General features: G+C 38.0%; 1 protein-coding gene across 1 annotated transcript in view; it reads right to left on the reverse strand.

The window, feature by feature from the left end:
* Positions 1-248: 248 nt before the first annotated feature.
* Positions 249-18,810, reverse strand: part of LOC131858067 (uncharacterized) — a 95,143-nt gene continuing 76,581 nt past the window's right edge. Inside the window, exon 10 of the mRNA XM_059210991.1 lies at positions 249-328. Within this exon, the coding sequence (XP_059066974.1) occupies positions 249-328 (80 nt within the window). The remainder of the gene's footprint in view (positions 329-18,810) is intronic.

The raw sequence follows: 18,810 nt of genomic DNA on the forward strand, positions 1-18,810 counted from the left end.
CCCTCTACCAGCAAAGTGTTTCTAGCAGAAGCAGCCTTGTCCAGTTGGTGTAGACTCCACAATACAAATCAACATTCTGAGTTACAGTGTCCTGAGTTCAAGATCGCGGTCAACATTTTCCAACAGGAGATGCAAAGCACTGATCCACCTGAAAATCCGCCCACGACAGGATACGAAATGGTCCCAACCACGCGGTATGATCAAGCCATGATTGTTGAAAGCTGCAAGTATTCACAAAAAGAAGTTAATTAAGCACGAAATGGGAGATTTCCACCAGAATCTGCTAATGGACCGATGATACCTCCAGGTTCCCAGTTCCCACCTGCATCTGCAAATGGACCCATTGAAGATTCAGAATATTATTTTCCACCATTGAACAATAGTGTCCTAGTTGAAGGGATAAAGGAGGTATTTCACCAATCTTCATGAGGTGTGAACCAAAGGGTTTATCACAGAAATCAAAGGAATCAAGAACCCCTAACTACATCAATTCCTCAGAACAATTTCTCTACTCCTCCGGATCCCCAAGCCAGCAACAATCCAGAATATCCACAAAACACGCAAGAATACAGACAGAGGAATATTACACCCCCCGTGGGCAATGAAATGAAAAGACTGGCCACGTTGGTGTTAGAGGAACTTAAGAAAGTAAAAGTTAGTCTACCACTTTACGAGGTACTCAAAGTTTTAGAAATCAAAGATGCAGTGATCAATAGTTTGAGTGAGTCTAGTACAGTAAGGTCAAATGTTCAGGACTCGACCAACAGAGCTCAAGCTACTATCAATGTGACCCAAGAGGAAGCCAATGACCAAGGACAATCCGAACAAAATGAATGCATGGTCCAGACCATAACCTTCCCAGCCAAAAAGGAAGATATGTTGGAAGGAAAGGTATTACTCAAAAGGGGCAAGACTAAGAAAACTCAGCCTACTATCAAAGAAGGCCTCACCACTAGCCAGATTCTTCCAGAAAAGGAAGTTGCAATTAAGAAAGATGTGGTCAAGAAAGGGAAATCTTCAAACAAAACAGATCACTCAAAAGAAGAGAGTCTGGTAAAGGACAATCATTCAAAGGTCAATGAAGTGAAACATCAAGAACCCAGTGAGGATTCCTCAGGCCCTTCTCAAGGAAAAGATGAACCGGCCCCGTTCCTGTTATCAGTTAGAATTTTTGGGAAATTATTACACAATTGCCTTTATGATTTAGGAGCTTCCAGTAATGTAATGCCCCTGGCAGTCTGTCAAAGACTAGGAATAACTCCCGCTCCTACCAAAAGAAAGGTCACCCAGCTAGACAAGACAGAAGTTCCAGTCATGGGCGAGTTGAACAATATTCACATGCAATTGGCCGCGGACCCAAGAGTCCAGAATTTCATAGATATATCAGTTGTGGATATTCCTAATTCATATGGGATGCTTCTAAGTAGAGATTGGTCACGAAAATTGAATGGGTATGTGTCAACAGATTTTGCACACATGTGGCTACCATGGAGAGGAGTCCCAAATCAAATCAAGATCGATAGCACCCCAAGATTGAGACTTATGATAACCGAGTACGGGGAAGACAATGAGGTCCTGTTCTTAGAGTCTGATCTAGGGACATACAAGCCTAAGGTGGAAGAAATCCTGATGATACAAAACATACAAGATAAAGATGACTAGCAAGAAGTGATGGAATCTACAGAAATCATCGTCAAAAGTGATCAAGGATCCGACCAAGAAGATGATGGAATGTTTGAAAATTTCAGGAGGTTCGTACATAGAAACATACAGCAAAGTATGCAACTTGGTAACTTAGCATCCGTTCGAGATTTGCTTCTTCCAAATTGGTGTAGGATTCACAATGTCGTCCATTCAGAACTATCTTGTGCTTTATGTCAGACTGCATTAGAACAAGTATACAAAAGAGCCTTGCAGACACTAACCATGGAAGAGATTCGAGATTCAAAGAATGAAAGTTCTGCGGAAGATGAAACCCTATCCGATACATCAACTGAAAGTCAGGAAGACCAAGAGACAAAAAATCAAGAAAATGTAATATGGACATTGAGGTTCGATGGATCTAAGTCTAAACAAGGATCTGGAGCTGGCTATGAATTAATTAGCCCAACAGGAGAGACCTACCTTGCTGCTTACAGATTACAATTTCCTTGCACCAACAATGTAGCTGAATATGAATCCTTGATTCATGGATTATTGCTAGCCATCAGAAAGAAGGCGAAAATACTGCAAGTATATGGAGACTCAGAGATAGCTATAAGGCAAATCAGGAAGCAGTATGTTTGCCATGACAAAAGATTGACTAGATACAGAAATCGAGTCTGGGATCTCATTGAGAGTTTTGAAGCTTTCAATATCAATTCTATATACAGACATCAGAATCAAGTGGCTAATTCCCTTGCACAGGCCGCCAGTTCTTTGATACCATTAACAATGGAAGGATTAAAGAAGTTCACAGTTGAATTAATATCAGTGCCTTCGGTCCCAGATAACGTCACCAATTTTCAAGTTTTCGAAGATGACAAGCATATCCTAGATTTCTTAACCAACACAGATGTCTTCTTAACCCAGATCATTGATGAGGAAGAAGTGGGAGAAGCAGAATTTGATGCTAAAGGTGTCTTGAATTTAAAGACAAACACTATTCCAAAAGGAATGGTAGAATTGGAGAGAATTTTTGATCCTGACAAACTGAAAGAGAAGAAGAATCACAGCATAGAAGGAAACATGTGTGACACAATCAATCTAGGTGATGATATACAAGCTAAGAATGTGTTCATTGGAAAGTCTTGCACAACAACTGAAAGAAATGGGATCCTGAAAAACATGAGGGATTTCCCAGATGTCATTGCGTGGAGTTATGAAGATCTCAAGACTTACGACACTGCAATTATTACTCACACAATCCCTTTGAAGCCAGGAAGCAAGCCATTTAGGCAGAGACAAAGACTGGTTAATCCTTTATTGGAACCCTTGATATACCAAGAAGTGAAGAAGCTGCTCTCAGCCAAGATCATCTTCCCAGTAAGACATTCGACGTGGGTCGCCAACCTAGTTCCTGTCAGAAAGAAAAATGGAGAGATTAGATTGTGTGTTGATTTCAAAAATCTCAACCGAGCATCAGAAAAGGACAATTATCCACTACCATCACTAGATGAAGTATTGCAGATTGTCAACGGGTCTCAGATGATGTCCTTTCTAGATGGATATTCGGGATATAACCAAGTTCTGGTCAAGCCTGAAGATCAACTAAAGACTGCTTTCACCACCAAATGGGGAACATTTGCATACAAGAGAATGCCTTTTGGACTTATCAATGCCGGGGCTACATTCCAGAGAGCCATGGATATCGCTTTCAGGGACTTAATTGGAAAATGTATTGTTATATATATGGATGACGTCACAGTTTTCTCCAGGCTAAGAGAAGATCATGTGGGCGACTTAAGAAGAGTCTTCCAAAGGTGCAGAAGATACGGTGTCTCTCTCAATCCTAAGAAATGCATATTTGGGGTAACAGAAGGAAAACTTTTAGGACATGTCATTTCAGAAAGAGGAATCTCCATCGATCCTAAAAGAGTAAAAGCTATATCCACTATCAATTTGCCGGCTAGCAAGAAGGAACTCAAATCATTTTTTGGCAAGATCAACTTTGTCAGAAAATTCATTACTGGATTTGCCGAGATTGTCAGACCTTTGAATGAGATGCTAAAGAAGGACGCAAAGATTGAATGGTCACCACAAGCAAAAAGGGCATTTGAGGAGATAAAGACAGTAATTGCAGGAGCGCCAGTATTGATTATTCCTGATTACCTCAAACCCTTCTATCTATATTCCTTCGCTTCCGACTACACTTGTGCCGCCATTCTTACCCAGAGAAGTGAAGAAAGGGACGAAAATCCAATTGCATTCATGAGCACCCCGCTGAAAGATGCAGAACTTAGATATCCCAACATTGAAAAACAAGCATACGCACTGGTAAAGGCCGTTAAGAAATTCAGACATTACCTCCTAAGGGCCAAAATTTATGCAATAGTGCCAGATGCAGCAGTCAAGACTCTTCTCATGCAAAATGAATTAGGAGAAAGAAGAGGCAAGTGGGTCACCATTATCCAAGAATTTGATATTGAAATCTAGCCCATGAAACTTGTTCGAGGACAAGCTTTGGCGCAAACATTGGCAATTGATGGACCAGGATTAGTCCAGCAAATTTACGAATTAGAGGATGTCACCCCTGATGAATGGTACAAAGATATTGTGACATACCTACTTAATCACAGATGTCCTGCTCACATGACACCCACGCAGAAAAGAGCACTACGGATGAAGTGTCAACATTACATGCTTTAAGGATCTGTTCTATATCGCAGAAATCATGAAGGAGTATATCTGAGGTGTGTTGGCAAAGATGAGGCTAAACAGATAATTGAACATTTTCATTCCAAGTTTGGAACCGGACATGGAGCCAACCTCGCAACAGCTCATCAGATCCTAAGGGCAGGATATTATTGGCCTACACTTTTCAAAGATACATTTAATCATATCAGGACTTGCCACACATGCCAAGTCGTAGCTTTTGGAGAAAGAAATCCTGCTATGCCACTAAATCCAGTGATTGAAGCCAGACCATTTGCCAAATGGGGAATGGATTTTATTGGTGTCATCAATCCCGCATCCTCGGCACAACACAAGTATATCATCACAGCTACTGATTATTGTACCAGATGGTCAGAGGCACAGGCACTCAAAGTTTGCACTACTGAAGTTGTAATCAAATTCCTGGAGGAAAACGTAATCACAAGGTTTAGATGTCCTTATGTGTTGGTTTGCGACAATGGCTCGGCATTCACATCATTGAGATTCTTGAATTGGGCTTTTGAATATGGGATAACCCTCAAATTTTCATCAAATTATTATCCTCAAGGTAATGGGTTAGCTGAGTCAACCAACAAGAACTTACTCAACGTTATCAAGAAATTGCTAGAAAGAAGTCCGAGAGAATGGCACACCCAATTGAGATTTGCCTTATGGGCAGACAGAATCAGGACCAAGAGCGCATTAGGCATTTCACCTTATTTTCTGGTTTATGGCCAAGATCCAGTCTTTCCCATGCAACTCAGGATCCTGACTTTGAGATTTATTCAGGAGTACATGGAAGACACCGATGCTGTTCAAACCCGATTAACACAGTTAATGAATCTGGAAGAAAAGAGAGATCAAGCATTGGAAAACTTTGCAAAACACCAAGGAGTGGTGAAAAGATGGTTCGATCGACAAGCTAGAGTCAAAGCACTCCGGATCTCAGATCTCGTCCTATACTGGGACAAAGCACGCGAGAAAAGAGGAGAACATGACAAGTTTGATAGGCTTTGGAAAGGCCCTTATCAAATTTCAGAGATTTTGGGAGAAAATGCATTTAGGTTGAAGACTTTAACTGGAGAAGACATCCCATTGCCTGTCAATGGGAGATATCTCAAACATTATTTCCAATCCTGAGATGCTCAAGGCCTTCCCTTGTATATAGTTAGTTTAGTTTACTTTCGTTGTTTTTTGTTTGTTTGCTTTTCGTTTTGCTTTGGTTTGCCTTTTGCTTTGTTTTCGTTCTTAGTTTAGATGTTTTGTCTTAGGTTAGTTGTTTTGTCCTGTGGGGTATCCATTTGAAATTGGGTGATTTTGTTATGTAACGCCCTGACTTCCCGCTAGGTTGTTGGTTGCATTTGGACAATCATGAGGTCTTTTGGAATTACCAAGGGAGTTTCTTTTAATAAAGCTTTGAGTCAGGACGTATTTGCATTGAAGCAAGATTAGCTTATTGAACTCACGTATTTTGTCCTCCAGTTATTATATTTTTTCACACTTATAATCTCCGAGTCATTATGGTTTCCAGGCAAAGGCTGTGATCAGTAAAAAATCTAAAGTCTGACTTCAGCGCCACCGCAATCCTCAAACCCTAGTGAGCTTCACTGCTCACAAGCCAAAAGAATTGACGGAACTAAAGCAGTATCAAAGAAAAGATGAGAAAATGAAAAGAAAAAATCAAAAGAAAGAAAATGAGCTAACAAAGAAATATCAAATTGGCTAAATGGGAATTTACGAGTAACTCCATCAGGGCTATAGACACCTGGCTGGCAATGGAGCAATGTTCGTGAGCTTGCGGCGATAACCTCATCGGGACTATGGACGTTTGACTGGCAGCGAGGCTCTATCCAGGATGCTTTTGGAGTCTAGACAAACTACGTAGCTTATCACAGAGGAACCTAAAGATCATGATTGTCTTGTTGAGGGGGATTAATGCATTTGCACACACATGGGTAACTGTGGGCTTGATACTTTGTCTCAATATGATGGTCTCTTCTTGTAAGTGTTTCTTAACTCCTGGTTTTGTTGAGGGAGGTTTTTTGAGTTTTCTTCTAGAAAGATTGATTCCCAAATGTTTTTCAACATTTCTCAGTGGTGTCGCCAGATGTTGTGACCATTTCACACATCGCCCCATTAAAATGGGGACCCCCTCTTTTTTGCTCGGTTTTGCCTATTTCTATCTCTGCTTTTAGGGTTTTTGAGTCGTCTGGATTAGGGTCAAGCCTTAGGGTTTCCGTTTTCATGATTTTAAGCCAAAGTCCAATCCAATTTTGAGAGATTGTTGAGCTTCCTCTCGTAGGATGCAATTTTGAAGTGGGGTAAATTCGTCAGAGGTCGAGTAGGTTGGTCTAGGTTCAGTCGGAATTTTGAATATAAGTCCAAATTTTGCCTAAGTGTTGATGATGGAATTATGGAATTTTGTCTGATTGAATGATTTTGACCAAATTTTGAAAATTTTGATAATTGATTCCGGGCATTGGAAAAGTCTTATTGTTGCCTTGTCAAGTGATTAAAACTCTAAAATCATGATATTTTGGCCTAGGGAAGCAAAATCGCTCCTGTCCCTCAGCCAGGGACCAGGGTGAAAGTGATATTTTATGCATCCTGGTTATTAATTTATTTCATTTGTCTTTTGCAAGGTCGCCAGGAGATGCGTTTGAACGCAAATTGAAACCTTTGAAGATTTTGAGATTTGAAAATGGCAAATTTTTGGAGTTTTAGGACAAATCGCTCCTATCCCTCAGTCAGGGACGAGGGCGAAATGTCTTGTCTGGACCATTCTGACTTCATTTTGATCAAGCTAAAACGTCAAGGACATGATGAAAGATGGAATAAACGTGATGAAACACCAGGACTTAGTCATTTGCAACAAAAGTTGAACATTTGCCCTCAGGGACAAAAATCGCTCCTATCCCTCACTGAAGGACCGGAGCTTGTTTCTCAAAATTTTACTGTCCTTGCAGGATCAAGATGAATTTTGGATTGGAAGAGATAAGGGGAGGCATGTTCTTTCCAGTGAATATAATTTGAGGAAATTTGCAAACATGGAAATGTGCCAGGAGCAAAAATCGCTCCTGTCCCTCACTGAAGGACCGAAGCTTAAAATCCAACATTGCCTTGTCCTTGCAAGATTTGAACGATTTCGCGATTTGGGGAGAACAAAAGAGATACATCTTATCAGTTGAATATAACTTGAAAATGTCATCATGAGGAAAATGGACCATAGAAGCAAAATCGCTCCTGTCCCTCTCCCAGGGACCAGGGCAAATTTTAGTGGTAGCTCCCGTCCCTCTCTCAGGGACTAGAGCGAATTTCCTTATAAGGCAAGATTTAGGCAAAGATCAAGTAAGTTTTAACTTTGAGGCAAGCAAAGGAGGCGTAACGAACCCGTTGAAGATAATTTGAAGATTGTAAAACGCCAAGTGAGGCCTATGTTGTCCTAGGCGCTCCTGTCCCCCAGCCAGGGACCAGAGCGATTTCTTACTAAGGAGGATTTCTCACCAAGTTGAAATGAATTCCATCCTAAAGATGAATGAAAGGGAGCATGACGAGTCCGTTGAAGATATTTTTAAACATTGGCAAAGTGTGATTGAGCTTACAAATGCAAATTCGCTCCTGTCCCTCAGCCAAGGACCAGGGCGAAATATTAGTTATGTTGCCTTCCTTACAAGTTTAAAATCACTCCAGACCAAGGTACGAGGAGGCAATGATGTTTTGAAGGTGCTTCAAGAGAAACGAAGTTGCAAAGATCGCCAAATATGATGAAATGCCTAAGTTCGCTCCTGTCCCTCTCCCAGGGACCAGAGCGAAATCTCTAGGTGTGCTTAAATTTTGAATATCAATCCCATTTCATACGTTCAAGAAGGATCAAGGGACCTCATTTTACACTGTGAAGGCAATTGCAAGTTGATAGGAACAAGAATGAGCCCAAGACACCAAAGATCGCTCCTGTCCTTCAGGTAAGGACCAGGGCGATATTCACTAAGTTGGCCATTTCTTTCAAAAATCACGTCAAGGCAAGGTCAAATCAAAGTTACACAAGGTTGAAATAGTCATTTGAAAGGTAACAAACAAGGAGTGAATATTTAAAAATTGCAAATTTGAGCTAGGAAATGAAGTTCGCTCCTGTCCCTCAGTCAGGGACCAGAGCGATATGGTTTGTACCCTTACCTCTCTCATGTTTTGGCGCCAATGAAGTTTGAATTATATTAAATGCTAAAAATCAATGAAATTTGAAATATCCAATTAAAATTAGCATTTAAAAATTGCGCAAAACATTTAATTAATTATTTTTGCCTTTAAAAGATCGAATTAATTAATTACGAAGGCATTTTTAATTAATTATTAATTTTAAATAAAAAATAAATTGGTGCGCTTGGGTTTTATTTTCTATATTTTGTAAAAGTCGACCTCCTCTTTTTATTTAAAATTTATTTATTTGCAAAGGTCAGCCTATGGGGATTGAAGAGGTAAGCGCCTATAAAAGGAGGTGTGATATCTCATTTTAAATCATCATTTTATCATCCTTTCATATGCGATTTGGAAGACAAGGAGAAGTGCAAAATTCCATCCAAGGAGAGTGCGCATTTGGTTTGAAGTGAAGCGAATTTGCCATCATCACTTTGAGTTACTAAGGAAGGTGTTCGCTTGAGGAAGATCACGTTGAAATCTTCAAAACTCCAATTTTTGTCTAGACAAATCGCCTTATTTTGCATTTTTAGAGTTAGCTCGCAAGAGAGGTATGGCGAAGATCCCTTGTCTTAATTTTGAATTTTGATCGTCATAGTTTAAATTTTGAATTTTGAAAATTTGAAATTCCATTAGCTTAATCGTTTTTAGGAAATGATAACTCAAAGACTTACCATGAAGTTTCCTAAATTTAATATCTAATATATGGTTATACATTGCAAAATCTATTACTTATTATGAAATATTGTGTAGGTATTACGATGGCGACCCCGAAGGTGGGAGCATCCACCAGTCGTCCAGCTCTTATGAAAGAAGATCAAAAGAACGAAGAACTGGAGACCAAGATCGTGTCTAAGTGGAGCAACATTGGAGATACCAACTTGGGCAACTTCAGTACGAAGAAGTTTCGAGAGGTCCCTTATATTGGCAAGCCATCACCTGTCGCCAGGAAGATAATTGAAAGTGGCATCATTAAGGCGGTCGGCTTCCCTCCAGCAGTCCAGTGCCATGAGTTGATGATCGAGTGTGCTCGCCATTATGATCCTCAGTCCAGAATGATCGTGTCCAAGGAGGGAAACACTTTAGCTTATCTTTCAGAGGAAGCCATAAGTGAGGCTTTCCATCTTCCAGAACACAGAGATATGGTCTGCAAAAGCACAGAAGGAGCCAAGTCCATGTACGAAGATGATCCAGATGCTTGCCTAAGCATCATCAACAAGAATTGGTTACTTAAGAGTCATCCTCGCCTGAGCAAGATCCTGAACACACCACATAGGATCGATTTCCATGAGGAGTACAGAGATTTGATAACAATGCTCAATCGAGTCACAGGAGCCCCTCAAGCCTTCTATTTTGAGAAGTGGATGTTCTACTTCATCCAAGTGATAGTTCAGGGGAAAGGAACAATCCATTGGGCTAGAATGATTAGCCATTTCTTGGACGTACAGTTAAGGAGATTGAAGGCTACTAAGTCTTTCCACATGAGTTCATACATCATATATGCCTTGATCAGGAGCTTTGAATATGCAGGACTACCTCACAGAGGAGTGATTGGAAGAGGACCCGACGAAGTCAGAGTTTGTGATTCCTATGTCCACTTGCATCATCCACCAGGAAGTAACTACAAGTTAGTTAATGATACCTTCACGATGAACATCACCAGGACGTTGCAAGGCGGGATTCGCAATAGGCTATCATAGGATGCACAAGAGCTAGTAAAGAGGTACGGTGCTTGGTTCATCCAATTTATGAAATTTACTTATATTAGAGTTCATGGATGTCCTTCACCTCCATACATGTTGCTGAGATATCCGACAGACAGAATAGTGTTACTTGAAGTAACTAGACAGTTGGTAGCTTATGCGAAGGCATTCAGACACACACATGGAAATGGAGTTCCTGTACCTATCATTTTAGGAAATTCAGTTGAGGTATGTCCTAATGCTCTAGCCATGGATGACGCAGAGAAGGAGTTAGCTTTGTATTCATTTTCATTCTTTGCCTTGAGAGAGAGCTTTGATCCACATGGATATATAGAAGAGATAGTCGGTAGGAAATATAAGCATGAGTTTCAAATAGAAGATTTTATGATGAATCTCTTAGATGATCTTGAAGTGAAAAGAAAGATGCATTCTAGATTGCCTTTGGATTTCATCAGGAAATGCAAGATTTACAGAGTGGCCGACCAAGCTCAGGATAGTGGCAGACATCTCCAATCATCCTATGATTGAGAAAGTAAAATGGTGAGGTTAGATTGGAATGAGCCCGAGGTTGTGGATCTAGATGCTTTGATGGCTCCAGTCTTGTCTTGTACTCGCAGATGGGTTGATGTGCAACATCAAAAGTTGAGAGAACAGGGCATAGCTATGACTTTCACCTTGGAGGAGAGACCAGTTGAAGGTGGGGCAAGTGTAAGCGAAGGTAATCCTAATCCCAGAAATACAAGTGATGGCAACCTTCGAAGCGCAAGTGAAGGCAATCTCCATCCTAGAGGCTCGAAGAGGAAAGAAAGACCTGAGAAAAGGGAATCCTCCAAGAAGAAGCAAGAGGCCAACCGAGATCGTTCATCCGGCACATCTTCTCGACAGGAGAAGAGGACATTTGAGATAGAGGAATCCATGGAATCAATGGTACAGAATGATAAAGAAGGACAGGCACCTCGAAGGTCACCAGGTGGATCTCTCCAAGATAATGAGTTGCATGAAGATAGGAAAGATAACGAAGTGACATCTCCTCCCAGAAAAGAAGAATTGCCTAAGGAGATTCAGGTTAAAGAAACAAGATCTGCCATCCCAGATTGGTTAAAGGAAAGATTAACGAAGGTAATTGTGGTCGAGGATGAGGACAATGTGATTGATTTGGAGAGTCTTGTTGGACATTCCCAGGAAGTGACAGAGAAGAGGAAGGCTACTAAGATGTCCAAGATGATTAGAAATGAGACTGGATCCAAAATATTGCAGATAGCTACACCGACCGTGGACAAGTATGAAGGTGAGATCCTTGCAGAAGAATATGATGTAGAGACATTTGAGCTTGGTCCACTCACAGCCGAGCAGACACTAGATGATGCCACCGATTCATTTGAGGCATTGAAAGATAAGCTTAGGGAAGAAATGGAGAAAAATAGAAAGCTTGAGAGAGAGGTCGGTGCATGGAGAACATACTTCAGCCATCTCAATCAGCCTTTGAGACGTCAGGATCCAGCAGTATCTCCTACACAGGCACTTCCCCTTGAATCAGTTGGCGAGGCAGAGAGAGTCAGGAGTTTGGTTCAGCTTATGAGCTCATGGATTGACAAATCCCATACAGTTGCTATTGAATTTGCAACAAGGATGATGCAGACCATTCACCGAGCTATTCAGGTTCTTGAGGTCATCCACAACTTGATGATAACTGTAGCTGCTTTTGCTCATACTAAGGATGTTATCATTCCTGTCTTGCAAGTAATTAGACAAACATCAAGGAAGGTCCTAGTGCAAGAAAAGATAATGGATGGAGGACCTCATAGTTTACTTCAGTGGTCGACTTTACTCCAGATGAAGGAAGTTCTCTTCGAGGACATTAGTACCAGATGCAATCGGGTTGAGGAGGTTATCCACCCGATCCAGGATAGAGTGTTTGAGGTACTACGTACTATTCTTGGTAGGAGGATCAAAGTTGAGACAGATGTGGATTTGCAGGAATTGGAAGATAGAGCCAAAGTCATCTTTTGCAAGGATGCTAATGTTATCACAGATGAGCAACGGGACCGGATGTTTGCTACCATGCTCCTGATTGAGAAGACTAAGGAACTTGAACCTGGTTGGGACGCTGCTCTTCTCAAGGCATTTGATCAGGTCATCCACTTGGAAGAAAGAATGAGGAATCTTCTCGAGATTCCAATTGCTGAGATCGAAGGAATCGTATCAAGATTCATTGCATATGCTAAAAAGGAGCATTGGAAAGGGAATAAGATTCTAGATGAGAGGTTGTTATAGATGACATGGCACCTTAATTGTCATTGGTCTATGTCTCATAGATTTTTGTGCCAAATTTAATATTTGGCTATGCATTTAATATTGTTCAGTAAAAAGGGGGCTATTTGTAATAAACCCTAATTAGGGTTTAGGTGTCATAATCTTGGCCATTGATCTTCTTTCGATCTGGACCGTTCATTGTAATTGAGGGTGCTATTTATACCCTCATTTCTTTTCATTTTGTAACTAGAAAAATTAGAGATTAAGGAGAAATTAGAGAGATTAGAAGCAAGTTGTTTTTGTAGCAAGATTGAGCTTTGAGGGAGGAATTTCAAACAATTGTTGTACATGATGGCTTTGAGATCAATAAAATATTGAAGTTATGGTGTTTTATTGCAATTCTCGTGGTTATCTTCATGGTTGTTCATTTTCTTGAATCATTCTCAATCAAAGTAGTGTGTTAATTCGAAGGACAAAGTGTTGGACTTGATCTTTGGTAGGATTCGCTTTCCAAACCACTAGCTTCTTGCTGATTGTAGGAACGCCTTGCGTGGTCAACTGGATAAACTTGAATCACTTAAACCTTCAATCATTGTTGTATCTTGGATATGTGCCTTTGTGGTAGTGTCTATGATCCCTGATGAATTGAAAAATCATTTGTTACCTTAGAAGATCGCATCAATTTCAATTGAGTTGTTGATTTATGGCAATATTGAAGTTGGTAGAATCTCGCCAAGTCTCGTCTACATGGAGTCATTCTTAGGGTTAGACTAGATTAGATCTCTTGCAAACCCTGCCCTTTGATATTTTTGAGAGCTTGTTTAGTTTAGAAAATTCTTCGGAAACATAAGGCCCCTTGATGACACAGCAATCACAACGACCACTGGTGCTTATCCACACGTAGAGACCCTACTTACAGGAACATTGGAGTCACCCTAACTGATCCTTCTTGCGATATCTTCAGCAGTTAGAGACTTTATTCAAGAGAGGATAAGATGCCTTTGGGTATTTTATTCTGTGTATGATTGTGTACAAAATACACGTCAACACATATGTCGATCCAATTACCTCGAACTTACCAACAACCACCGAAATCACCTCAAAGAATCTAGTCCACACGTTACACTATCAATGACGAAGATAACCTAACATGCTAAAGAATCAACATCGGAGGATAGTAATGCGAGATAATTTGCTTCTCATACTCCATCAATTTAACTTGGATCACTAGAACCAAAAATACATCATCGAAAATAAGAATTGTTCACCAAAGTTGTACATTGAGTATCATTGACAGACTTACACTAGAACTTACTCAAAACATCCTCAGGCCATCCAGATAACCAAAACTCCATATCGAATAAGATCAATAGGCCGAGTTGCCATCAATGACAACTCCTAAGAAATATCATGCACCAGACATCACCAATCTTCACTAGAGCATCACTAGACTAGTGTCTTATGCCAACAATAGAAAGATAGAGATAGAAATAGGAAGTGATGTATAAAGAGAGGTAGAGAGAGGGAGAGTGATATAGGGGTAGAGAGAGATGAATAAATAATGAGATATACATAGATGGAGAGATGGAAGAAGAAATATGGAGAGGCAGAGGTGAAGATAGAGCACAAGAGGAACACAAAGACAAATAGATGTCTAGATATAAAGAGAGAGGTAGAGGGGGTGATAAAGATAGAGACAAATAGAGAGATATAAAGGAACAAGGAGATATACAAATAGAGAGAGAGAGAGAGAGAGAGAGAGAGAGAGAGAGAGAGAGAGAGAGAGAGAGAGAGAGAGAGAGAGAGAGAGAGAGAGAGAGAGAGAGAGAGAGAGAGAGAGAGAGAGAGAGAGAGAGAGATATAGAAGATGGGGGAGAGAGGGAGACATATAGATAAAGGGTGAGAGATAAAGAGGGATAGGGAAATAGACAGGGAGAGAGATAGATAAATAGAGGTAGATAAAGATACGAAGAGAGACACAGAGTGCTATAGACAGAGAGAGATAATGAGGGAAGGAGAAAAGGGGAGTTAGAGGGGAGAGAGAAATAGAGAGATGATGATAAATAGTAGGAGAGATGTAGTGAATAAGATAGAAGTAGAGATAATGAGATAAATAGTTATAAATTACGTGCATAGTTAAAAATAAATAAAACTAAATTAAAATGAAACCTATTAACAAGATAAAAATCCAATTCATAATTTTATGAATGATTCAATTTAAGTTATATATACATATAATTATTAATATTATTAAAAAATTTATATAATATATATTAAAATTAATTATTTATATATTATATATTGCAATATAATAATTATTAAAATAAATGATCAATGAATAATAAATCTTATTAAAACAACCCAAAATGTCATTGGGTTTCCTTACATACTTCATTTAATTGATCATGGATAGTGTCTTGTTTGTGGTTGTTAGATTACAACAAAGAGGGAGATCATTGCCATTGGATGACGACATGAGGACTTCTATGATGAGGACCATTCATTGGTTTGTGTTGTGTACCATTCATAAAAAATTGTGTGCTATATTCTACACATATTGTAGCATGTTGTCAATGATGCTAATGAGGAAAAAAATGAATAAAAGTTAACCGAAAGATGTTATGAAACCCTACCAAAGCATAATAAAATAATCACCTGTAAAGCAAGAAGGGGGAAAACAAGAAAATCAATGGTGGGGATGAAAAAAAAAGAAAGGAAAATAAATGGCCAAAACAATGAATGAAGTAAATAACGAACAAGAAACTACAAAATCTCACCATTCCATTGAATTACTCACTTCAAGCTATATCAAATAATAAATATAAATAAATACTCACCATAAAATATATTTTATATTTTAAGAAATATTAAATATATTATATTTATATATTATAATATTTTTTATTAACATAATGTAAAATAATAATAAAATATAATTTTAATATAAATTTTATATTTTAAAAACACAATTAAATCTTAAAAATATAATATCAAACAGTAAACAAATATATAATTCAATAAAAAAAATTAAAAAATTATATTATTAAAAACATGAAATATAGTTTAAAAATTTAAGCTCCCATTAAAGCCATGACATTAAACTAAATTCAAGGAAAAAATAATTACAATGTGTCACTAATACACAACAGTCATAAATTGCACATAAAAATAAATAATGGTCCACACATACTAATAATGGTCCTTAGAGTTTCCCTATGTAACATCTTCGATACTTCATGCCAAAATATAAGAGTGCAACTACCATTTTAGAATTACGATAGAAGAAATGAGTCTCATGCAGATGGATAGATGCCTCGTTTCTTCACCATAGTCGCATTCTTTTGTGAGCCATTACAAATACATAACTAGCGCTTGCACCAAATGGAGGTGCAATGGTTAAGCCGATAAGAATATTTGTAAAAAATTTAGAAGTTATAAATATGGTTGAGCACAAATTTATGTATCTAGTTATGAATAATAGAGAAATTAAATGAAAGATACGAATCACTATGTCCTTAGAGTTGGGCTCTGATCTCGTTGTTGTTGCTTCAAAGATAATGGTGCATGATGTCTGCATTGGTATGGAAATTGTTCAAATGCAGAAAGTATGAAAGAAATTGGGATACAACTGTGTACTATTCTCCCTTGGAGAGATAGATGCTATAATCAGACGTTTTGTGTTTGTGCATGCCATCAAAAATATCTACTGTACATCAATTAGAATGTCAAGAGTCATTCCCAAGTTTTGATATGGAAAATACTTGGGCTTGCCAAGATAGGCCAACATTTCCATAGGTTTTTTTTTTTAAAAGCAACTCTTAATTAAATCTATAAAGCCATAAGATAAATCAAAACCTCAATAGCATTTAAAAATAATTTCACATTAACTTTGTGATGAAGAATGTTATTTAAGAATCTCACCTTTGCAATTTATCATTTTCACTTGTTTTTTCTTTTCTTTTGTTTCTATTTAAATTATTGATTTATTTATTTGATTGATTTTTTTTTTTATAATTGTATCATGTTTGTATACATAAAAATTATGTAAGTTTATATGTAAGCTATAAATAAAAATTAATAGTAATATTTTATTTAATTACATCTTATAGTTTTATTTTTCACCTTAATTTAAAAAAAAAATTATTGATTCTATTTTAGTTTCTCTTAATAGGGTTTTTGCTGGTACTATAGAATGCTCTAGTATAAATATATATTTGACAAAAGCCCCTCTTCCATCATATGATTCTATTTTAGTTTCTCTTAATAGGGTTTTTGCTGGTACTATAGAATGCCCTAGTATAAATATATATTTGACAAAAGCCCCTTTTCCATCATGCTCTGTTGGATGTCCATACCCTGTTCCAAAGTGCTCCCATTTTGGTACAGATAGGGAGTATGCTGGCAAAAGTTTTGGAATTTGGCTTTACCCTGCTAATTGCATTTCCTTGAAAATCTCTAATGCCTTTCCAACAAATCTATTTTGTTCATATCCTTTGATCAGTCCACGAGAAGACATTTTTGAGGCATTCTGTCAAACAAGTCGTGTGCCTCGTCTATGCTTTTACATTTTGCATAAATGTATACCACAACTGTTGCAACTACGACATCTGACAAATTCGACTATTCTTTATGGTGAAAGAATGTGACTGACTCAAGAGGATGCCCATGTCTTTTGTATGGTGCAATAATCGTATTCCTGGAGATAACAGATTTGCTTCAAAATTAATATGAAAACTTCCTTCTAGCTTTGATTTCCAGAATATAAATCTTTCTGCAGATTGATAACAGAAAGCTGAAAAACGGATAGATATATCCACCACCAAATGTTGAAGTGAATAGAATCTCAAAACAACCAAAATTTTGAAGCTTTCTATAAAGTTTCATTAATTTTTGCTAACATACAGAACCCTTATCAACTAAATCAACTACTATTTACACAAATAACTATTTTCTGGAAAGGAAAAGCACTCCAATGATTAACTTCAGAGATCCAAATGCGTGGGAGAGACCGCTGGAATTTGATCTGAATTGCTTTGTGGACAATCCCATTAATCTTGATGGATGAGACTTTCGAATAATACTGTTTGGGGCAAGGCGAAGAAGGTGCCTGGGATATAATCTAGGGCTTCGTATGGTACAATTTGCACTTGCAAGCTTTAATCATGCATTTGATTGGTTGCTTCCATCTACTCCCCAGTTGGAGACCTCTAGAGAGTCGTGTTGGTGCCTGGTCTTAACCCCGAAAACTGCCACCCAACGGAATTTTTAAGAAAGCGATTCAGATGAAGACTTTTGCGGGAGCGTGAGACATTTCCGGTGGGCAAAGCCCATGTTAAAATAGCCTATCGGCTAAAAAACGATGATGGAAAAAGCAGAAGGCAGAGACTTATAACACTCAGTGTACAAAACGCATATTGAATGTCCCATCAAAAATCCGACGGTCATGATCTTTGTGATTGTCTTGCAACTCGTCAGACACATTAGGGATCATTGATTTGCAAAGTTAGCTGGTGCATCTCATATAAGAGACACCTTTAGCGTAATTATTTAATTTTTTATTATTATTAATGTTGTGGTGAAAAGTGTATAGTTTTTATTTTAATATTTGTTATATATTCTATTGTATATATTATTAAAAGTTTCTATTATTTTGATGTTCAATTTTGTTCAAAACTTCTATTTAATTACAAGAAATACAATGAATCCAATTTCAAATGTTTATCAATCTTCTTATTATTTTATCTTCTTCTAATTTTAATTTTGATTCAATTCAGTTATTTATATAATCTTAAATGTTTCAAATTTAAATTTAACAATGGATCTTTTCCAAAACCTTCTAGCTAGTCATTATGTGTCATTTCCCATGCTAAAGCATTTGAATTGTGTGTCTAGATTAAGTACAAAAGGATGTCACTTTTACATCATATTCATCATCCATGATCTACCATTTGGTGCCCAGTATCATTCCTCATTACTCCATATAAATTCTTGCCTTTCTTGTGAAATTGTGTTACCTTGGCACATATCAATCATTATATCTTTGTTAACTAAGATTGAAACCCTAATTATTGTTCCATGCCTCTATATAATCCTTTACATCTTGCTATAAGTTATAATTTCAAAATTACAATCATTAAACCAATCCCTAATACATTCATTACATGTTATATTCCTCTATTTTCTCAAAATCATTGATTCAAATATAGGAACTTGTCATTCAGAGAGGATTCTCACTTAGCAAGCTCTTTGAAGGTGTTCCTAAACACCAATTTGTTATTACGTCCTAGACATTAGGACAAATCTTTGTTTG

The sequence above is a fragment of the Cryptomeria japonica genome, chromosome 1, assembly GCF_030272615.1.
Source record: "Cryptomeria japonica chromosome 1, Sugi_1.0, whole genome shotgun sequence".
Lineage (NCBI taxonomy): Eukaryota > Viridiplantae > Streptophyta > Pinopsida > Cupressales > Cupressaceae > Cryptomeria > Cryptomeria japonica.